General features: G+C 30.8%; 3 protein-coding genes across 4 annotated transcripts in view; 2 read left to right on the forward strand and 1 right to left on the reverse strand.

The window, feature by feature from the left end:
- Positions 1-5,823, reverse strand: part of LOC115245129 (calcium-binding mitochondrial carrier protein SCaMC-2-like) — a 22,529-nt gene extending 16,706 nt beyond the window's left edge. Inside the window, exons 1-4 of one of the 2 annotated variants that reach the window (XM_029823253.1) lie at positions 5,337-5,823; positions 3,885-4,011; positions 3,533-3,620; positions 3,066-3,177 (exon numbers count right to left, since the gene is read on the reverse strand). In XM_029823253.1, the coding sequence (XP_029679113.1) occupies positions 3,066-3,177; positions 3,533-3,620; positions 3,885-4,011; positions 5,337-5,558 (549 nt within the window). In that variant the 5' untranslated portion in view covers positions 5,559-5,823. Of the gene's footprint in view, positions 1-1,077; positions 1,497-3,065; positions 3,178-3,532; positions 3,621-3,884; positions 4,012-5,336 lie in introns of those variants that run through there. The other variant, XM_029823254.1, reaches the window with a different exon arrangement.
- Positions 5,824-6,135: 312 nt separating this feature from the next.
- LOC115245128 lies at positions 6,136-15,320 on the forward strand. The gene is given in 18 exon segments (XM_029823252.1): positions 6,136-6,255; positions 6,856-7,012; positions 7,130-7,292; positions 7,412-7,637; positions 7,919-8,152; positions 8,354-8,529; positions 8,679-9,012; positions 9,122-9,410; positions 9,722-9,864; positions 10,127-10,437; positions 10,863-10,991; positions 11,182-11,417; positions 11,832-11,959; positions 12,144-12,315; positions 12,381-12,450; positions 12,776-12,857; positions 12,860-12,987; positions 13,332-15,320. Coding segments are annotated over 17 exon segments (2,988 nt in total). The 5' UTR covers positions 6,136-6,255; positions 6,856-7,004; the 3' UTR covers positions 13,491-15,320.
- A 3,417-nt stretch (positions 15,321-18,737) lies between these two features.
- LOC115245137 (3-hydroxyacyl-CoA dehydrogenase type-2) lies at positions 18,738-21,231 on the forward strand. Its single transcript, XM_029823268.1, has 4 exons — positions 18,738-19,089; positions 19,866-20,030; positions 20,353-20,689; positions 20,864-21,231. Exons 1-4 carry the CDS (start codon positions 19,081-19,083, stop codon positions 21,118-21,120), a joined length of 768 nt encoding a protein of 255 aa, XP_029679128.1. The 5' UTR covers positions 18,738-19,080; the 3' UTR covers positions 21,121-21,231.
- The last annotated feature ends 331 nt before the right edge of the window (positions 21,232-21,562 follow it).

The raw sequence follows: 21,562 nt of genomic DNA on the forward strand, positions 1-21,562 counted from the left end.
CAATCTTACTATAAAAATTTTCTATAATCTTTTTCACTACAAATAAATTATCTTTCATAAATAGCCTTCTTTATATAGTAAATATTATATGTGTGTGTAAGATATATCAAGTAGATTATGTAAATTATACATATATAAATATAAATATATGACTATATATATGTAAATAAATATTTACGCTTTCAAAACATACACCTTGTATTTTGTGTTTTTTAATCTGCAATTTAAATGAGAAAAAGTTGAAGATATTCAATATTAGTCTTTTCAATGCAATACTTTCTCTTAAAGCACGCATAAATAATAGACTTTGTAATTTTGTGCTAAATGACATGCGTTATTATAGCCAGATATTGACATTATTAACTGGAGCATTGCTTAAGTAGCCGAGTTCTCGCGAACGTTACGCTAGTTGATGGGGCTCCATCGTAAAATAAACCCTACGTCCCTACGATTGCTGACGGATAAATCTAATTTTCCAAAATAGAATATTTATATGCAATTCTCGAAAATGTTACACATATAAAAATAGAATATATACATCTTTTATAAACTTGATCATTTAATTTATTTATTAGGAGTATGGTAATCTATAATCTATAAAATAAAAAAATAATTTAAAAAATTAAATCATGATAATATTACAAAGAAATAATACTTATTGCTATCTCAATTTGCACGACAAACTTTAATCTGATGATGCTATCAGCACTCCACGCTGCTTTATTCGATTCCTCCGTTATCGATGGGATCGTTAGATGAAATCAATCAGTAGCAGGATTCTCTAAACATCTTAGCGACGATTATCGTTGTCGTTAGCGAGCGATAGCCTATGAGAATTGCGCTTTTTACCAGAATTGTCCTTGCCATTGGCTGTCGCTAGTTAACGATACCGAAAACTGTCGATAACAAGTTACTGAATTCCGCTACAGAAGGAACAAAAATTCTTGAAATTCGCATTCCAAAATCACTTTCACTTTTGATTCTGACCATTTCGCCCATTTCAAACTTTCTTTTTCCGTTTGGGATCGTCTCAATTAGTAAATTTGGGTTCTGATTGGCTGTTTGTAACATACTCACCCGTTGTAAGAGCTCATGGTAACCCTGCAGGAATTCCTCGCATACTTGACACGTAGACAGGGTGCTATCATGTTGGAGAAATCTTGGCTTCCGTAGAGCATACATGCTACGATCGATCAGCTGTAATCGCGACTCACATGGTCGCGGACACGCTCGCATGAGATCTGCCGCACTGCTCGCTTACTCTGAAGTCAGTCGTATCTACGCATACGATAGTCTTTATATTTCTCTTAAATTTTTTTAATTATTTTTTCTTATCATTTTCTTCCTTTTATATTTCTTTTTCTTAGTTCCCTTTCTACTTTCGTTCTATTTTTTTCTAATTTTGTTCTCCTTTTCCTTCTTATTGCTTTTTTCTAATATTTTATCCTGCCTATTTTTCTTTCCTTCTTTTTTCTTCCTATTTCTTGAGAATTTCACTTTATTATATTGTCTATTTATATCTTTTATATTTTTTTCGTTTTATGTATAATTTATATTTTCTCTCTTGTTATTTTTTATAAATGATATTTTTCGTTTCTTCTCCTTTTCTTGTAATTAATTTATATTCAGTAATATATATTTGCGCGTCACGTGGTATCACATAAATCACGCTCACTCTGCAAAGTCATATTCGCACACTGTGTAAAGTCTGTCGCACTCACACTGTGAAGTCTGCACTTTCGCGAACTTTCGAACTTTCTATACAGGGAGGAGTTTGCACTGATCGAGGTTACACAAATGCTCAGGAATCTTTCTCGTTCTTTCTCTTCTATATCTTTAAATCGCGTATCCACCAATTTCTATTAAATTATTTAGAGCGATCTAGCGATTCTAAAAATCACTAAAAGCGGTTTAGCAATTATAAAAATCGCCGGTACAGATGCTCATCTAACTAACATGTGCTCACTCACGTGGCGGAAGAAACTATCTTGCTAACGGGAAGAACAATCTCAAGTGGTCTTTAACGGCGCGGGGAGGGAGGACGAGCTACGAACACACGATTCGAACGCTCGGAGTCCGATTGCAAGACTAATGAGAGAATCGAGCGCGAGGAAAACCCGGATACGAAAATATCGCGCCCCTCCAAAACGGGGACTTTGCTTGCCCCCTTCCTGCATAACTGCTTGTTCTTTTTCTGACGTCACAGGGCACACACGTCATCGAGCAAAGATCCGTACAATGACGGCTTGAGCAAAGTCAGCGACCGTTGCACGTTTCACAGTGCTAAGTTCACTCAAGATCTGATGAGAAGAGCATAAACAAATTTTAATTGCATTTTTATACATTTTGTTTTTCAGCCACACATGTATAATTATGTAATGTTGCTATTTTCTCTCTTTGCTTCATTATTCAATAACGATCCATTAAAATTAATATTAGGTATTTTTTTCAGTAATAATAAAATTAGTAATATTTATATAATAATATATTAATAATAATAATAATAACAATATATAATGATAAAGTTGTGCAGTTTTTCGAAAAACTTGAGCTTTTTATTTAAAAATTTCTTCTTTTTATTTAAGCATTTCTTAAATCACAAGGAATTTATGAAAAAATATTGACAAAAATCTATATTTAATTTCTAATAATTTTAATACTTCAATAAAAAATTTTACGAGTTGAAGTTGAGAACCGCTAACATGATGTAACAATAGCTGACGTAATGTCGCGTAACATTTCGTCATGTACATATCGGAAATTTGTCAATTTAAATGGATATTCGCTACTGCACGTTTTGCAATGTATCAGCACATACCAAGCATCAAAATATGTATATACATATACAGAATATATACAAACATATACAAACATACATACATATATATATGTGTGTGTGTACATATATACTATATGTCCATATAATACATATATACATATATACATATATGTATTTAATAATTATGATTTTGTTTGTATATTCTCAAATAAATTTTTGTCAGTATGTTAGTAGATATCACATTCTTTCTTGTCAATATAAAACTTAAATTGTATAAAGTACTCACCGTGGTGTGATGCCAATATTCAATGATGTCGAGCAAGGTAGTGCTTGGTGCATAGAGGAGGAAGTCCCGCCATTCATCAAAACTGATTTTAAGACTTCCATCTTGGTCCATGCTGTTATATAAATAAATAATATTTCAATGTTTAAGTATATTAATATTATTTTTTTATAATACTATTTAAGAGTAAATATTATTTAATGATAATAATATGTAATATGTAATAATATGATAATAGTATGTAATTTAATATTTAAAATGATAAATCTCATAATATTTGTTAATAATGAAGGTTTATAATATTTTTCTTAACTTTTCGAAACTTTTGAATAACAAATAAAAAAACCATTTTTCTTTCTAAAAACTATAAAACAAATGTGTACATTGCACAATAAATTGTATTTATAACATTAATTTAGAAAACTATTGATAGATAATAGTTAGTTAATAATTATCAATAAGAAAATTACCGTTGCAATAATTTTGTTGCTTCCTCTCGTGCAATTTCTATCCCTAGATCTTTGAAAGCTCTTATCAATTCTTCCAAATCTATCTTGCCTAAAAACAACAAAACATTAATAAAATTGTTTAACCATGTTTATAATTTTTATTATTATATACTGTGAACAGGGAAGTATATAAGCTCTATAACTAATAATACTGTAGCTAATAATATATAATGCACTAATTATAAAATAAATTATTAATTAAACTATCTAAATATGTAAACGTTTTGTGATTTTTTTTGAAATTTTTCAATTCTATATATATCTATACAATATTTCAGAAAATTGATCTTTAATTTATTAAATACTTGCTTACCATCTTTATTTTTATCGAGATGAGAAAACTGCAATCGTAGATTCTTCTCATGTTCACGTACATAGTGTATGAATTCGGCCAAACTGATATCGCCGCTTTTAGTACTGTCTGAGCTGGCCAGAAATTTCTACAAAGATAAAGAAATCATTCTTTAGACATATCCATTCTAATTTAAATGTAGAAAATGCAGATAAGAAAAACAATATATGAAAACCTATACGTATATTTAGGTTTACGTTATATTTGCACGATATTATTTTTAATTAAATTTCAGATTATTTATAATATAATATTTATAATATGACACTGCCTTCTTTAACATTTCTTTAAAAGATACTTTAAATGGTACTATCTGTGTCTGATAGCTTAATTATAAAAAAATATATAATTCTCTTCATCCTTCTCTCTCTCTCTCTCTCTCATTTCAATACTCTACAGAAGATTTATTCTATTATAACTTTAATAAATAAATTTGATCAAAAAATCTCTTACTGAAGATTATTTTGTATCAATGTAATATAATGAGATAGCATTTAAAGCGATATTTTTAAATGTACAGTCGAATTCTCTATTCTTCTAATCTAGGTCAAATCTTCCTTTATGTCAAATCAGTTGTTTTCCTCTAAATTAAAACTCTCTTCTTTCATTATTTTCACATTATTCACATTTTCCATGTGACCACGTTGAGATTTTGAAGTACTGTATGTCGTGTATGTGCTTCTCTCTGCAGCTATATATAAACACATCTATATAAAGCTTTAGATTTGTTTCACAATCAGTTGCACTTTTCATGCACTTTCTCTTTTCACTCTTTTCAAATTCCGAATGCATCTTTTATTTTTAATGCAGAGAAATGCGTCCGATACTAGAAATTCCATTCTTATAGTTATATTTTTCATATCAACTTCTCTCTTTAATCTCTCTTTCCTTCAATAATAGTAATTATAACAAATATTATAATTTAATAAATCATCTAAAGTCTCTATTCGTTTTATTTGCATTTTTGTCAATCCTATTTTTTTTCTCTTTCTCTCTTTCTTTATGTCTCTTTTCCTCTTTAACATGTACCTATTTTATTTCATAGGCAGAAAGTATACGTGTGTGTGTGTGTGTGTGTGTGTGTGTGTGTGCGACTTAAGAGCTAAAGGGATTAGAAATTTAGATATTCATTTTACACACACACACACACGGCCGCGTGCGCGCATGCATATACAATATAAGCAAAAATAATATTCGTCACTGAAACGTAGTGTTCGAAAAAAAGCCAGAATTCCATTTCCATAAAAAACTTTCTCTCAATGGAAGAATATTACAATATATATTTCTTAAGCAACACACACACACACACACATGTATACTGTATTGCGTGTATTATATATTCCATATAATATATAAATGTAAAAAAGGCATATATATATAAAAAGCATGTAGGAGAGAGATATGCGCAAATACCTGGGCATATTGCGTGTGTACGCCGACCTCGCGTAGCGCTCGGGACAAATCGAGCACGTCGATGCGACCGTTGCCGTCGAGGTCGAGCGTCTGGAACAGCCGCTCCAACCGTTCCTCGTCCTGGGCCGGCAGCTCGTGCAGGTAGTGCGCCGGCGGCGGCATCGCAACCACGCGCGCCGCCGGCGACGCGCTCACGCGCGCACCGCCGCCGTTCCCCGGCATATTTACCTACGTACCTACCTACCTGGTTACGCGCGACGCTACGCTACGCACTACGCGAAAACCAGATAAGACGAAGGGAAGCACCTCGCAATAGCGGAGCGAAGCCGTGTCGTGCCGCAAAGCGTATGTATGCGCGCGTATGGGTATGTGTGTGCGAGAGAGCGCGTACATGTCTACGGACATCGCGCGCACGCATCAACCGCACTGCTGCTGGAAGGTGCGCGCGCGCGCGCGCAATACGACGCCGATGCTGACAGTTCCTGCGATTGAGCGCCGTACTGTCAGAAAGCTCTGGCTCTGCATGGCTGACAGATAACCGGGTGGGAGCATTGTTGCCATGCGGTTTGTCCCGAATAGACGTAAGGGGGGAACGTTTTATGTCATATTGACAGTTGTGTTCGAAGATTTACCTCTCGAAATAGTCGACCAATCGGGACAATGGAATTTTTCACTCTTTTTATTCTGATTGGTCGATCGAACGTTACTCTATCCAGGGAGATTTTCGAACGTACACTTGAAATAGCGTCATGGAACGGTGTACGGCGGAACTATCGAGCAACTTTCTCGTGTCGTCGCGTTCACATGTTGATAATCTATGGTGTGATAAAGGTTGATTAGAGAACCGAATCGCGCAAAACTGCGCGAGAAGAGTGATGCGCAAAAAGTGTATTTCGATGTGATGTTTCGCTGTAACGAGGTGGGTGATGATGCTAACGGTGGATTTTATATCGTCGATTAATTTACGGTGTTCCCCGGATTCCGAAACTCGCTGTCATGATATTGAGGACATTGCGATAGAGGCAGGTTTTCGTCAGCAACACGATAATGCGATTGTTTTGTCGAATTTTTCTTACAAATTCTCAGAAATTCTTGTGATTATTCTCTACAATATGCAGAAATAATCGATCTATTGGGTCAGGATGATCTCGCCGTATCGCGACGTGATCACACGATCTAGAGATAAAATATGGTTATGAAGTAGAATTTTATAGTTTGTTCTCCCTATAACTGCACTTTCTTATACTCTTACCATTACTCTTACACTTTCCCTCTACGTTCTGTATACTTTACATAAATTATATACCTTTAGAATCAACATTACCTACAACTTTCTACATTTTCTCATTTATATTTTATCTACACTTTCCACGCTTTTCTATTCTGTTCATGAATTTCATATCGATCACAATATAAAATTCATAATCACAAACAAAATGATATTTTTTTCTCATTATGATGCAATAATTATTTTAAAAATAACATACATTTATACAAAATATTTACTGTTTATTATTAGACAATTTTTAAATACTGATAAAAAAACCACACAATTGCTTGACTGAATAGACTTTTCTATTTATACTGTCAAATAAACCATCTGCTAAAACATGAAATGATAGTAAAACTTATTGTTTGAGATGTAATATTACACATTACAAACAAATCATGAGGATGTAAGTGTTATAAAACATTTCTTAAAATTTTTGAAATATTAGTGAATTTTGCGAGTAACTATATATTTCTCTTTCTTTTTAAATATATATAAATTTGTATTTATCTTTTCTCTACAGAATGCCGATACAGGCACCACAGTGGACTGAATTCCTGTCATGTCCAATCTGCTGTCATGACTTTGACACAACCATACGGAGTCCTATATCGCTCGGTTGTGGTCATACAATATGTCGCGCTTGTCTCGCCAATCTGCATCGCAAGCAGTGCCCTTTCGATCAGGTATGTCAATATCATCAATAATAATGTATATATGTGTTTGTTTGTATTGTGTATATATTTTATATATATACACAATATTATTTCATTAATTGTTTAATTATCTTCTTCCTTTTGCACAGAGTGTTATCAACACGGATGTCGAGAGATTACCAGTAAACGAAGCACTGTTGCAATTGTTAGGCAATCCGATTTCTACTGTTGTTTCATCAGCATCCGTGACAAATCAGCAGCAGAATTATCAGAAGTTGTTGCCGATTGATCAACATACCAACTATCTGCGGGCCAAGAGTTGCATCGAGGAGCTCGCACTTTACCTCAAACCATGCCAGACCACTAGCACTGCAGGCATGTACAATACCTATATCACTTTTAAATATCAAATATAAATAGTATTAATATTATAAGCATTTTAAAATAAAAATTAAACTAAAGTTTATTATATATGTAAGAAATTAAATATAATATAATATTATATACTGTTATAGTAAAGATTGTTTTAGATTATTGCATTTTCTTGTAAAGTATATAGTAGCTTGTTAATAATATTTATATTATATTGTAAACGTATAAATCGTCGTAATAATTGATATTATTATATAAATTATGAAATTATTTGATATATGTAGGTATTGGAGGCGGGGGCGGAGGGCTAGTGTCCCGACCAATGCAACGTAAACTGGTGACACTGCTAGGCTGTCAGTTAGTGGAACCAGAGGGTAGAGCGCGCGCTCTGCGCGCTGCCCGCAGCCTCGGCGAACGCACTGTTACCGAACTCATACTACAGCATCAAAACCCTCAACAGCTTAGTGCCAATCTCTGGGCGGCTGTGCGTGCTCGCGGTTGCCAATTTCTTGGACCAGGTAAATTTTATTTGTAGAGAATGAAAGACGCAAATACGAACAAGCTATATCTTTTTTACTTATATTTTTATACATATCGATATCTTCAGTTATTCTGGATTTTAAAAATAATTTAAAAATATTATGTATCTTTTATATTTAAATATATCTTAAAATCTTCTTTCTTTCTACAATTACCTTCTTCTTTCTCGTTATTTTTAGCAATGCAAGAAGAGGTACTGAAGCTTGTGCTGTTAGCATTGGAGGATGGTTCAGCACTATCGCGCAAAGTATTAGTGATGTTTGTGGTACAGCGTTTGGAACCACACTTTCCACAAGCCAGCAAGACTAGCATTGGCCATGTGGTGCAGCTTTTGTATCGGGCGAGTTGTTTTAAGGTAATATAGAGTAACAATCACAAAAGTACTGAACGCTTTTAAACCAAATGTTATACCCCGAAAAAAAAATATATATATATATATTGGAATTATATATTTATATCAATGTTTAAATGACTATTATTGTTATCATTTCTTTGTGTTAACAGGTGTCGAAACGGGAGGGTGATTCATCGCTGATGCAATTAAAGGAAGAGTTTCGAACTTACGAGGCTTTGAGACGCGAGCATGATGCGCAAATTGTACAGATCGCCACAGAAGCGGGACTGCGCATTGCACCCGACCAATGGTCGGCTCTGCTCTATGGCGATACCGCACATAAATCTCATATGCAAAGCATCATTGACAAATTGCAGACACCACAGTCGTTTGCCCAGAGTGTCCAAGAACTTGTGATAGCATTGCAACGTACTCCAGATCCTGGGCAATTGAGTGGTCTCAGACCACAGTTGGAATTGTTGGCCGCCATTGATCCCAGTCCAGGTATGTATATATAATCTCTAAAATTTAAAAAATTTTTCATTAGATGAAAGAGAGAGAGAGAGAAAGGTAGGAAGAGAAACCTTAAAACTCTTGAATATATAATTTTTAGAAACGGAACCACCAAGCTTGGCCGAGTGTCGGGCGGCTCTAGAGGCCGTAAGAATAGTTGTAGCTGCATTGGTGGAGTTTGTGCGACAGCACGGAGGCGGCAGTGCCAGTAGCGGAAATCGAAAATCAGCGGCACAGGATAGCGGAGGCGGCGGGTCTGGCGGGGGTCTGTGTCCGGGTTCGGCAACTGGCAAGTACAAAGTCAGCATGTGCAGAGATTTGGCCCTTCGCGGCACTTGTCCGCGATCTAACAATTGTACATTCGCCCATAGCGACACCGAACTTGATAAGTGAGTCTGTACATCTAATACATTTATTTATTTATATGTACAAAAGAAAGATAAATGATTAAGGATATGAAATATTGAAAGAAAGAATTGATATTCAAATAAATTATAAATAATAGGCATTGTTATCAATTATATATTGAAAGATAAAAATCTTAATATAAAATAATAAAAAAAATATTGAGTAATAGTTAATTTTTTCTCGACTATTTAATGATATTTTTTTATTGCCATACTATTTGCAGATTGCATAAATAATATCCTTAATGATATAAAAGTGTCTCATTGATTTTGTGAATTCTTTTTACATACAGGTACAGATCGAAGAATCGCAAATTGAGTGTCAGAACAAGTTCGAACCAGGTAGAATCAAAGAGTGAGAAGAATAACAAGACCTTTAATAAACAGAATGGCGATTCAACGGCTTATCATTCTGCCAAAACACATGATAGAGAAAGTGAGTATAATGAACATTTATAATTAATATATAATTTTATAAGTGAGAATAAAATATTTGAAGAGAGATACGCACACGCGCGTATATATCATCGAAAAGAAATTTTTTTTTTCTTTATTGTACGCGCGACGATAGATATTGCAAAAAACAAAGTTACACTGACCATAAGATATTTCCTTTGAAGCGGAATAAATTAAATAAAACATAATATGCATATACTGAAATATAATAAATGCCTGTTATTTTATTTGAACTGTTCCAGCGGCCGTGCAGCATCCGACGCCCATTCCGACCAACTTAGAAAGTAACTTGATCGATTCATTTACATCGACCTACATGTTGCCATCTGCATCTCCGCAAAACTTACCGCATCTCGGTCTGTGCTCTGTGAAAGGAGGAGCCATGGTAGACGGCGGGGGATCTCCTGCCATCCAATGTGCAGGGCATTACATAATGTCACCAGGATCCGTCGCCACTGTCGATTACGGGCCTTCCCCGACGACCACGACAAATCTCGGGATGTGGGACACTCCGCAAATCGTACCGGCAAATCATGTAACAAACGACAAAAAAGTGAGAGAAAATTATTTATTTATTATTTTTGTCTAATAAATAATTCTAACATTTAATATAATAAAATACATCAATAAATTTATTTGATGGTAATAAAAAGAAAGATTTGTTAGAATGATAAAGAAAAATTTCTTTGATTTTTATTTTATTGATTTTTAACTAACAATTTCTTACTTATAAGACGGACTTGAGGAGCAAAAACCTTCAATAATAATACATTTTTAAAGTCAAACAGAATAAAAGCCAAGACTAAGACTTTATCATGGCTGACACATATACATTAATTTTAGTAAATAGTTATAACAATTATAATTATATAAATAACTTTAATAAATGATGAACAGAGAGAATAATCTATTAATATTATTAATAATGATATATTTTAATAAGCAATATAATAATAAAGCTATAAAATAATTTTATAGCAACGAACGGCGAAAACTATGTTGGCAATGCTACTGCAACGTAGGATGGAGATTCTAAATCAGCTGGAAACAATTATTGGCAAACAGCAGCAGCAGCAGCAGCAACTAATCTCACCGCAAATGAAAACGGTAGTAAACTAATCATTCTTTCTTTTTTTACATTCAAACCTTTATACACATTAAAGAAAATGTATTTCTTTTATTAAATATTCTTTTTTAAAATATATATCTTTTGTTAAGTTTATAATCTATTTCTCTGTTATGTAACATACATTATTTTATTTTATTCATTATATATTTATTCTATATTTTTCTTTAGAATTATGATCTTCGGCAGGAAGGCGACATGTCGTTGACTACGTCTAATAATTTCTCGATATGGGCCGCCGCGAACAGCCTTCGTTGTTCTTCTGGAACAGACTCGCCACCCTCGGCTTCGCATCTATTTGACGATGATACGCCCTTTGTGCCCTTGTTGGATATGCCTCCCACAGCCTCTTTGCCACCATCCAGCAAACAGGGATCTATCTCGAGACTATCCAAAACTCTGATAAGGTACAATAATAATAATGATATGTATGAATAATATATAAAATTATATCAATAATATATTGCATATATAGTAAAAAACAATTATTAATCTTTTAACTGAAACAAAAGAAGGAGAAAGAATTTGATTTAAATTGGATTAAAAAATGTAGTGATACAATCCACAAAAGATTAGAAAAGAACTTTAAAATTACAATACGATTGGAATAATTTATATAAAATACATATTGTTATAGATTATTATTATTGTTATTGTTAATTGTTATATCTTATATTTTACTATATTAATATTATATTTATTTATTAATATTACATTAATGTTGCTTATATTTGGTTAATAATATTTAATATTACTGATAACATTTTGTGATAATTATATTTTTATAATTTAAAAATAACGTGTAATATTGATAATATTAGAGCTCCCTGTAATGGACCTCTGCAACACTTTGCAAGTTTCTACAACGAAGGGATTGGACCTAGCTCTGCGCAGTCCGCTGCATTCAGGACTCCAAACTCTGTAACTTCCATGTATTATGGCAATCAACGTGAGTGCGAAAATAAGATGTGTGTGTGTGTGTGTGTATGTGTGTTATAAGAATTATATTACATTTATATTATATTTTATATTATATTATATTTAATGATAATTCGACAGATGTGATTTTTATCAGTAGATCATACACACATACATACATATATATTAATATAATTAATAAATTAATATTGCAGCATACGTGACAATTGGCGCGAATGGTGGTATACAGTCCATGACGCCGACAAACCCCGGCGATGGCGGTGGCGGCAGCGGTTTCATGAGTGAAAATTACATCACTCTCGGTCGCAATATCGTTGCACCAGAATCGCTACCGCAATTTTCGAGATCGGAATATATGTCGAAAGAGTGAGTAACATAGAACATATTAGCATATATGTATATATGTGTGTTATTGCATATATGTGTTTTAGTTTGATCCTTGAATCGCAGAAGGTAAAACAGCAACTCAGACATCTCGAGAAGAAACTTAATGACTTAAAGGTAATTCATCGTGCTTCGCATTCTGTAAAACATGAAAAACATTACCTAATTTACACCATATGTGATATAATATATTAAGTTATCTGATACTGAAAATTGAAAAATTCTGATAAATGATAATTTTCTTGGATATTTTTATTAAAGAAAAACTGATATCGTGTTTTAGCCAAAGAATCTGTCATTACAAAATGTAGTAGAAGTAAAATCGCATATGTATTGTTTTCTCTGAAAATATAATCTTTGCTAATATTTGACATCGAAGTTGATATCATTTTCTTCATCATTAATATATTCCTATTCACATATTTTTATTAATATATCTTAGTTGGCGACGCAAGGAGCTACTACTTTTTTCACGGCAGGCGAACGACTGGCACAAGAATTGCAGATGATTGAAGCGGGTATCAGGGCATGCAAAATTGGAGCTGCAATCCATATGGTACTGGTACTAGCACCACTACGTTTCCATGGATCCAGCAATCCTCAAATGATTGGCTGTCAAATCAGGAATACAATCAGGATTATAAAATTGAGGAAGTAAGCTACGTCCATATCATTATATTTGACTTTATTCCAAAATTTATTTAATAAGAGCGCAAAAATAATCCTTATATTTATTAATTTTTATTGAGGATCAAATTTCCGCTTTGTCAATTTTATTACGTTATTTTTCTGTTTTATCAAGTTTTTTTTTAAATTTATGTAAACAATTACAGATTTGATTAAAAATTATATTTTTTAATCGCGCTGTTATGTATCAAAATATTAATTGTGAATCAATCTTGCTTAATAGTGATTATAAATTGATGCATTCAATATATGATTTCCATTAAGAATAATTTCTATATCTATGATTAATTGATTAATCAATGCATAAGCAGGAGGATACGTACGAAGCGGGAATCGCGAACGACATGCGGGAGCTGGAATTGCGATGGGAATTCGAGTTGCGAGAGCAGGAGAAACATTGGTCCAGTGGAGGTGAGGAGGATACTATTACCACCACTACAACCACTACCACCACTTCCAAGAATAAATAATATTTATTTATTCTACTCTATAACATTATATAATCTCTCCTCTTTTTTCCTATTGACATTTTTTTCCTCACGTTCATCTCTCCGGAAACATGTATTTTTGCATGTCTAAATCGATCTCCGTTTATATCTCCGTAAACTAATATTGATAGAAAATAAGAATTTCTTCAATTCGTGAAGGGATATATAAAGTACGCGCAGAGATCTGCGAGAATCTAAACCTCTTCATATATTTTTATTTCAATTAATTTACAATACCATATATGATAAAAATATGGAAATTATATAATTTCCAATAATTTCACATATAATTTCCAAATTAATAATCGTCAATTATATATACACATGTTAAGCACATAAATTTTTGATTGTTGAGATTAAGCAAGATTCGAGAAGTCATATTCGAATGTATGGCTGCGCGCAATCAAAAGAAAATGCCAAAATTGATTAAATTCATATCGTTTATTCAGCCAAATAACTTAATATATTTTCTATTTTTTCAATTAGATCTTTTAAAAAGAAATCTCTTTCATCTACATCTTGGACCTATCTTTTCTTTCTGGTTTAGGGAAGACATAAAAAGATAAGGTAATAAGATTAACGAAGGAGAAATTTATGGGGTTTGTTAAAATTTAGCAATAATATGTAGTCAGTGTTTTATAAACAATGACTCGGTGGAATATGAAAACGTGTAGACAAATATATTAGATAATATATTTAATTATATACGGATCGTATACTCTCCATCGATGATACGATATTATATGCAAATATAATAAACAATACATTCGAAAAGAATGCTGACTGCGCTTGACCTGATCGACAAGGTTACATTATCTCTTGCAATGATGATAATAATAACAACGCGTTATTATATATTACATGCTTATACATATATTGTAGATATATTATATACTACAAAAGAAACCGCGTTCCTTTGGAGGACGTTCTATTTATAGAATTTCTATATTCCGAAAAGAGATGGAAAGAGAAACGAAACCACCCTACCTCGATATATTGACGACGGCTCCTTCTATATAACCATTTTATTTCAAAACATAATTAATTTTTATAATCAAGTCTGAAATCTCCAGAAGCGCGCGAATAAATTTGTGTTTATTATTAAAAAATTAATAAAGCCTGAAATATATTTAATATAATCATAATTATATATATACATGACAAGAGATTAATCTGTTTCAAATTTCCGCGTATAATATAGACACATAGATCTTTTTATATATTTATTATTAAAATTATTTGTAACATTTTATATTTCGGGAAAGGAGGGAGGGGAGTGTGCGAATTGAGGAGCCGTCTCGAAAGAGGAGAGTCTCGTTATCTTTTTTAGTAAATCGTTGCATCCAAATAGTCTCTTTTTGTCTATTTTTACGGAATAACAAAGAGCGATAAAAGAACAGTTCCAGTTTTAGTGGAAGCAACATTTTTTTTTATATATATATATAGATGAGATCTCTTATCGACTTTATCTTCTAAGCTTTCAGAACGAACTATATGTTCGAATAGAAGTTATCGCTTTTTCTTTTTTTTTCTATTAAAAGAATTATCGATAATTCGAGTTACTTTTTTTTTAGCGGTAGTATATATGCATACATACATATGCATACACGAGGACAGGAATACCACCTTAACACATGAATTTATGCACATATCGGAGCATATATGCATTTTCCATATATGCCCTGACATGTATTTAAATTCATTGTTAAAGCATTTCTGTTGCCGAGTATACATATGTTTATATAGCATAAAATTAATGCGTTTTGTGTTCTTTTATAAATTATTGGATTATTAATTGAGTTACTATTCTTCCAAAAAAAGAAAAATATGCTAAATGAAATCGGGAAATTAATACATTATCTTTTTTCTTAAATTTTATACGAAATAAATTTTTATACCCATTTATTTTGCAAATTGTATGACAAAAAAAATAGATCCGATACTAATTTTTAGAAAAATAGGAAGATCGTGAAAAATTAACGCGCATTAATCTTTTTTCTAAATTTTGGATAAAATTAAAATTATATATATTATTTTATATTTTAATTTTTGATACTTCATAAAAAGTGCAAAATAAAATAAAAAAATAAACGTATTAATTTTTTGCACACATATATCTTTTTTTTGAAACATGTAAGAATTTCACATAGTGCTAATTGTGTGGCAATAATTGAATCGTTTAAAAAAATGAAGAAATTATATTGATATTTTGTAATTTGATTGATAATGTTTCTGTTATTAATTAAATTTTTATTATTTGACTTCTTATTAATTGTTAACTTTTAATTGAAATTAACATATATATATATATATATACGTAAATTAGATAATAAGCAAGGGATATGTGGGTAAAATTCTTATTATAATAAGATGGAAGAAAGTTTCTTTTCTCGGTCATATTATTTATTCTGGGGCATTTTATATAGCCAGATCTTATATATATATATATTTTTTTTTATCTTGCTATTTATGTGCGGTATATAATAATTATGTAACGGATGGTGTTATGAAAAATTTCATTAAAGGGTTTTTTCTTCAATAATAAGAACTAAATTTATTCTCTTGAATAAGATTTCTTCAATTATTTTCTCTAACAGAGATATATATTTTTAACAGAAATATATACAAAAAGATAAATAAAATAATATTTATATCTCTTTTAAAGAACGTGATTTTAAAAATTAATATTTTCTTATTTAAGAGATAATTTTATTTCTTGAAAAAGAAAATTATATTTTTCATTGAAAGAGAAATTATTAAAAACATTTTTGTGGTAGATCACTGCTAAAAATTAAAAGAATCTCATTTAGGGGAAAATAACATTTTATATTTACACATATACATATATGTATGTATATATATGTATATGTACAAGAGCCACCCTTGTCATGTAATGTATGGCAGGGATTATCCGTTATGTATATATATATATAAGAATCATACCGCCAACTTCCTTTATTCTTTCTTTTTTACTATTGTTCTCTATATATAGGAAAAATTTGTTATAAAAAAAGAAATAGAGAAAAAATGAAGAGAGGGCTGTGTATAAAACCGAGGTTCGCAAAATTATCGAGAACTGATAATGAAAATAATTCTTATGCTTATACATTATTCGATAATTAATTTTATTAATTATTAAGATGTAAAATTCAATTACATTTTTATAACATCTTATTTCTTATCTCATCTCTCTCTTTTTATTACATTTTATAATGAAATTAATTTACTAAGTTTATTAAATAAATATAGTAATAAAATTTGAAACCATAATTAATATAAGAAGCTATTCGCTAAGAATTATTCCAATGCACAAAAGTGATCTCTCTTACACTTGTTAATTTCTTTAAAGAGTCATAGGGGAGAGGAAATAAATTTAAATTCTATCGAAATTTTGCGGATCCTCCATGTGTAAAGAAAAAAAAATAAAAAAAAAGAAGGAAATACATCGGGAAGTAACGAGTGCAACGCGCGATGCTGTGTTTGTGCAGAATGTGCTTCTGATTTAATGTAATATTGCATGTTAAACATGTCGCCAGCTCTACCACTGTGTATGTACAGTTGAGATACATACGTGTCGATGATGGTACAATATGATTCTATTTGATATATTAACTTGTTCTTTATTTGAACATTATAATAATGCGATATTATATAGATAGCGATATCACATATCGGGATATATGACGATATATTATAGTCACTCAATGCACACTTGCCACTTATCAGTACAACAGAGACAAATTTATTCGCCAGCGGTAAATCCGTCGCTCCTTTCATGCTAATAATTATATAATTGCGTATAATATAATTATATTAAATCATATTATATTATATAATCATATAATATAATTTAATAATAGTTATGCGAATAATGACAAATCACAACATTGTAACAAAAACTCATGGCAGAAATTTATAATTAATGTTAAGAAAAATTTATAATTAATTAATGTATACTCCATCCCATGAGAGAGGGAATAATTTCAATTATCATCTGTCAAATTTGTCTATAGAGAAACTGAGACTAATTCAATAACAATAGATACTGAATGTGATGAGTAGCTATGCCTAGATATTGATAGATATATGACTTATATTTAAAATGCATCATGTGTATTCGCTATTGAATATATTAAAGAAAAAGACTCCTATTTTTATCCATTTCACTATCAAATGTGCAGATCGAAATCATTTTCTCATGGGATAGTGTATACACTCTTATAAAATTATAATTAATTATAATAAATAATTAAAGCGTTAAATAAAATTTTACTATAGAAATAAAATTTTATTCTACTGTAATGGGTTATTTTAAACGTATTTAATGAAGTAATTATAATAATAAAAGCACACTTTTGAGAGAAAGAAAAACGAAAATTAATTATTATGTTGTGTTATGAGATATTTAATAATGATTGGGAGAAAAAATGTTGTTTTGTAAAAATTTTATAATTAAGTATAATAAAATAATGTAACACATTTCTCTCTTTTATACTTTACTATCAAATTATTTACTATGAAAAAATTCCATGTATGTACATGCTTATGAATACACGCACTCTTCATGTATTTTTCAACGACTGTGTACTGTAAGTGTGAAAGTGTAACGTATAAATATATTTATTTACTCAATATAATATTATTGTGTAGTAATATTTTCCCTACTTATGATTTCTAAAGTAATTTTCCTTATATATATTTAAATATTTTCAATGTAATGTATGTTTTTCAGATGGAAAATTTAAGCGAGTTGTACTCTTCAGTTTTTATTAATAAACAAGATTTTCTTCTCCACTAAATTGATTTGAATCTCCGCTGAGTAAATATTTATTTGAATATTTGAAATGCAAACTTTGAATTTGCGCCAAACGAAAGTTTTTCTCTATTACGATATGCATATATATATATATATATATATATTGTCGATAATGCAATATCTTTATAATAAATTAAATAAACCGCGTACATACATATGCTAGTTTTGCTATTCATAGAGTGCGTTCAGAAATCTTACCCATAGAATAAAATAGCATTTAATTGACCAATCAAAAGGAGCAAAAAATTCTTTGTTCTGATTGGTCAATTAAGTGCAACTCTACTCCGAGTAGAATTTGTGAACGCATCCTTAATCATATCTTTTAGCACCTTTCAGCATAACTTTGCCGTGAGACACAATTGTATCTCTAATCTCTATATATCTTATATTTCTAGATATCTATATTTTTTATATCTCTATTAATTCTCTTATCTCTGTTGATTTACTTATTTGCAGAGTCTATAATATATGTTACGTGAACTATAGATTTCCAGGCAATCTATGCGCTCAATGCGTGAAACGGAACGCACCCAATATAACTTGCATACTTATCCACATAAAACCAAAGTCCATATTAAATAATTCGCTAGTCATCATTTATTTCAATCTTGATCTTTAATTTAGAATTACTTGTGGAATTATTCAGAACATCTTGGAGGAGCACGGAGTAAACTTGATCGTGATCAGTAACCGGAGCCAATTGTTGTAAACAATCATCAATATTGATCTTTTTTAAAAGAATAATTGAGATTGAAGATGTTGAAGGTACTGTTTAAACGATGTTTATACACTTTTATTTCTTATAACAAAATTTAATAGTTATTTTATATATGTGTCTTTGTAGATAATACATTACTATATTATTATTTTAATATTGTTGTTTCATATACGATTATATTATTTAATATATATGATAAAACTCACGAAAAGTAAACATTATTTCTTTCACTCATAAAACTTATGATGTAATATGTTACATCCTAGTTGTGTGTGAGATTATTTCTCTTATCACTCGATTTTGACGTAATTATTATTATCATTTATTTAATAACTGTATGGATGATTGTTTATCAATAAGTGTAAATTGTTTTTTTAATTGCAGTAATATACATAGGTTTGATACAATATATTATCACGTATTTTTCCTTCTTGGCCTTACATGTCTATCAAACTCAAGTATTTTTTGTTCCATTGTATTCTGAATTTGTAAAATAAATATATATTCATTGACAACGAAAAAAATACAAGAAAAAAAAAAAAAAAAAAAAAAAAAAACAGAGATAAAGAATGCAATTTTTTTGATGCTCGATGTAAATGTCTAATTATTTCAACTATATTTTTTGCACATAATAATATTTAAATATTGAAAGAAAATAGGAAAAATGCAAAAAGTACAGAGTTGAAATTAAATATTTGCTTATTTTTTACTTTAAACATTTAAACACAATACTAATTCCTGAGATAATCAATCAATATATTGAAGCTGTTCTATAATGCCTGTTTCATTTAAATACTGATGTGAATCCGGTGTTTTTTTACAGGGCACTGTAGCTTTGGTGACTGGTGGTGCCTCCGGATTGGGCCGTGGTACTGTAGAACGATTTATCAAGCAAGGGGCAAAGGCAGTTATTGCTGATTTGCCTGCTTCAAAAGGCAAAACTGTAGCCGAAGAGCTAGGAGAGAATGCATTATTTGCACCTGTGGATGTAAGTATAACAAGTTTATTAATATAATCATTGTAATCTCATCATTTTTAAGAAAGCATATTTTGCAATATGTAATTTGCAATCTGTCATATCAGTTTGTTTATCAGGGATAACTTTGCTTTTCAGAATAATAATCATTTGCTTATTATTTGCTTTTTCCCAAATAATAATTATTATTTAAAACATTAAATTATTTAAGTTGTTATACAAATTGCAACAATTTCTTATTATATATTCTTTTTCCTCATTATTATATTTTTATATTACCATATTACCTCTTATCATATCTCTATTTTATATTTTAAAACATGATTTCTCTCAGGTAACTTCGGAATCAGATGTCCAAGCTGCCCTCGATCTTACAAAACAAAAATTCGGCAAGCTCGATGTCCTAGTTAATGCCGCTGGCATCGCCATTGCCTTCAAGACCTACAACAGCAATAAAAAACTCCCTCACAAACTGGAGGACTTTTCTAAAGTAATCCAAGTCAACACTGTTGGTACTTTCAATGCCATACGTCTTTCTGTTGGTCTGATGATTGAGAATACCCCTAATCAAGATGGTCAAAAAGGTGTAATTGTTAATACTGCAAGTGTTGCAGCATTTGATGGCCAAATGGGTCAAGCTGCTTATTCTGCTTCGAAAGGAGCAGTTGTAGGTATTGTATTTCATTCTTATTATCTTATTTATATTTATTTTCTCTTTCTGTTTCATATTTTTGGCATGCCACTACTTGCGCATGTTCACTTTTCTCTTATCTTAATCTATAAAAACTTTGTTTTTCTATGTTATCTTTGTATTCTTCATCTAGTGCTTTTTTATTTTTATATAGGAATGACTTTACCAATCGCACGCGACCTTTCCAAAGACGGAATTCGTGTCGTGACAATTGCTCCAGGACTTTTTGACACTCCATTATTGATGGCATTGCCAGAAAAGGTGCGATCTTTTCTAGCAAAAAGCGTGCCCTTCCCTCAAAGATTAGGGAATCCTGAAGAGTATGCAATGTTGGTGCAGCAGATAGTGGAAAATCCGCTACTGAATGGGGAGACAATTAGATTGGATGGTGCTCTGAGAATGCAAGCTTAAAAACTCATCAGTCTTCCATATTGATGGGATGAAATCATTAACAAATCTTTTTGTGTTTCTATTTTATATATATATACACATATAAAAGTTCAAGTTTTCTACAAACTTTCATTTTATCTTTGTTATTTTTTATTTCAGATCCTCTCCTCTCCTCTTCCCTTAAAATTTTTTAGATTGTGGGATTTATCGCAATAATTGATATATGTATAAAGAGCTATAAATAATAGGCTGTATTTTGTAAATAATAATAATACTTTGAAACATTTATAAAAGATTGAAATAAAATCATTTTTTTACATGCGATGTAATCTTTTATGTTTGTGTATGTGTGTGTGTGTGTGTATAATTACAATTTACTTTTTAAATATATATATAATTTTAATTTTAATTTAATTATAATCTTATATTCTTTTAAAATTTCGATTTATTTTTTGGATTTATA

The sequence above is a fragment of the Formica exsecta genome, unplaced genomic scaffold (genome assembly GCF_003651465.1).
Source record: "Formica exsecta isolate Colony F162 unplaced genomic scaffold, ASM365146v1 scaffold915, whole genome shotgun sequence".
Classification (NCBI taxonomy): Eukaryota; Metazoa; Arthropoda; class Insecta; order Hymenoptera; family Formicidae; genus Formica; species Formica exsecta.

Bases quoted from the DNA above. Each gene is read 5' to 3' on its own strand.
- LOC115245137 (XM_029823268.1), top strand. The intron at 20,031-20,352 runs GTAAGTATAACA...GATTTCTCTCAG, and splicing joins CATTATTTGCACCTGTGGAT to GTAACTTCGGAATCAGATGT. The intron at 20,690-20,863 runs GTATTGTATTTC...ATTTTTATATAG, and splicing joins TTCGAAAGGAGCAGTTGTAG to GAATGACTTTACCAATCGCA.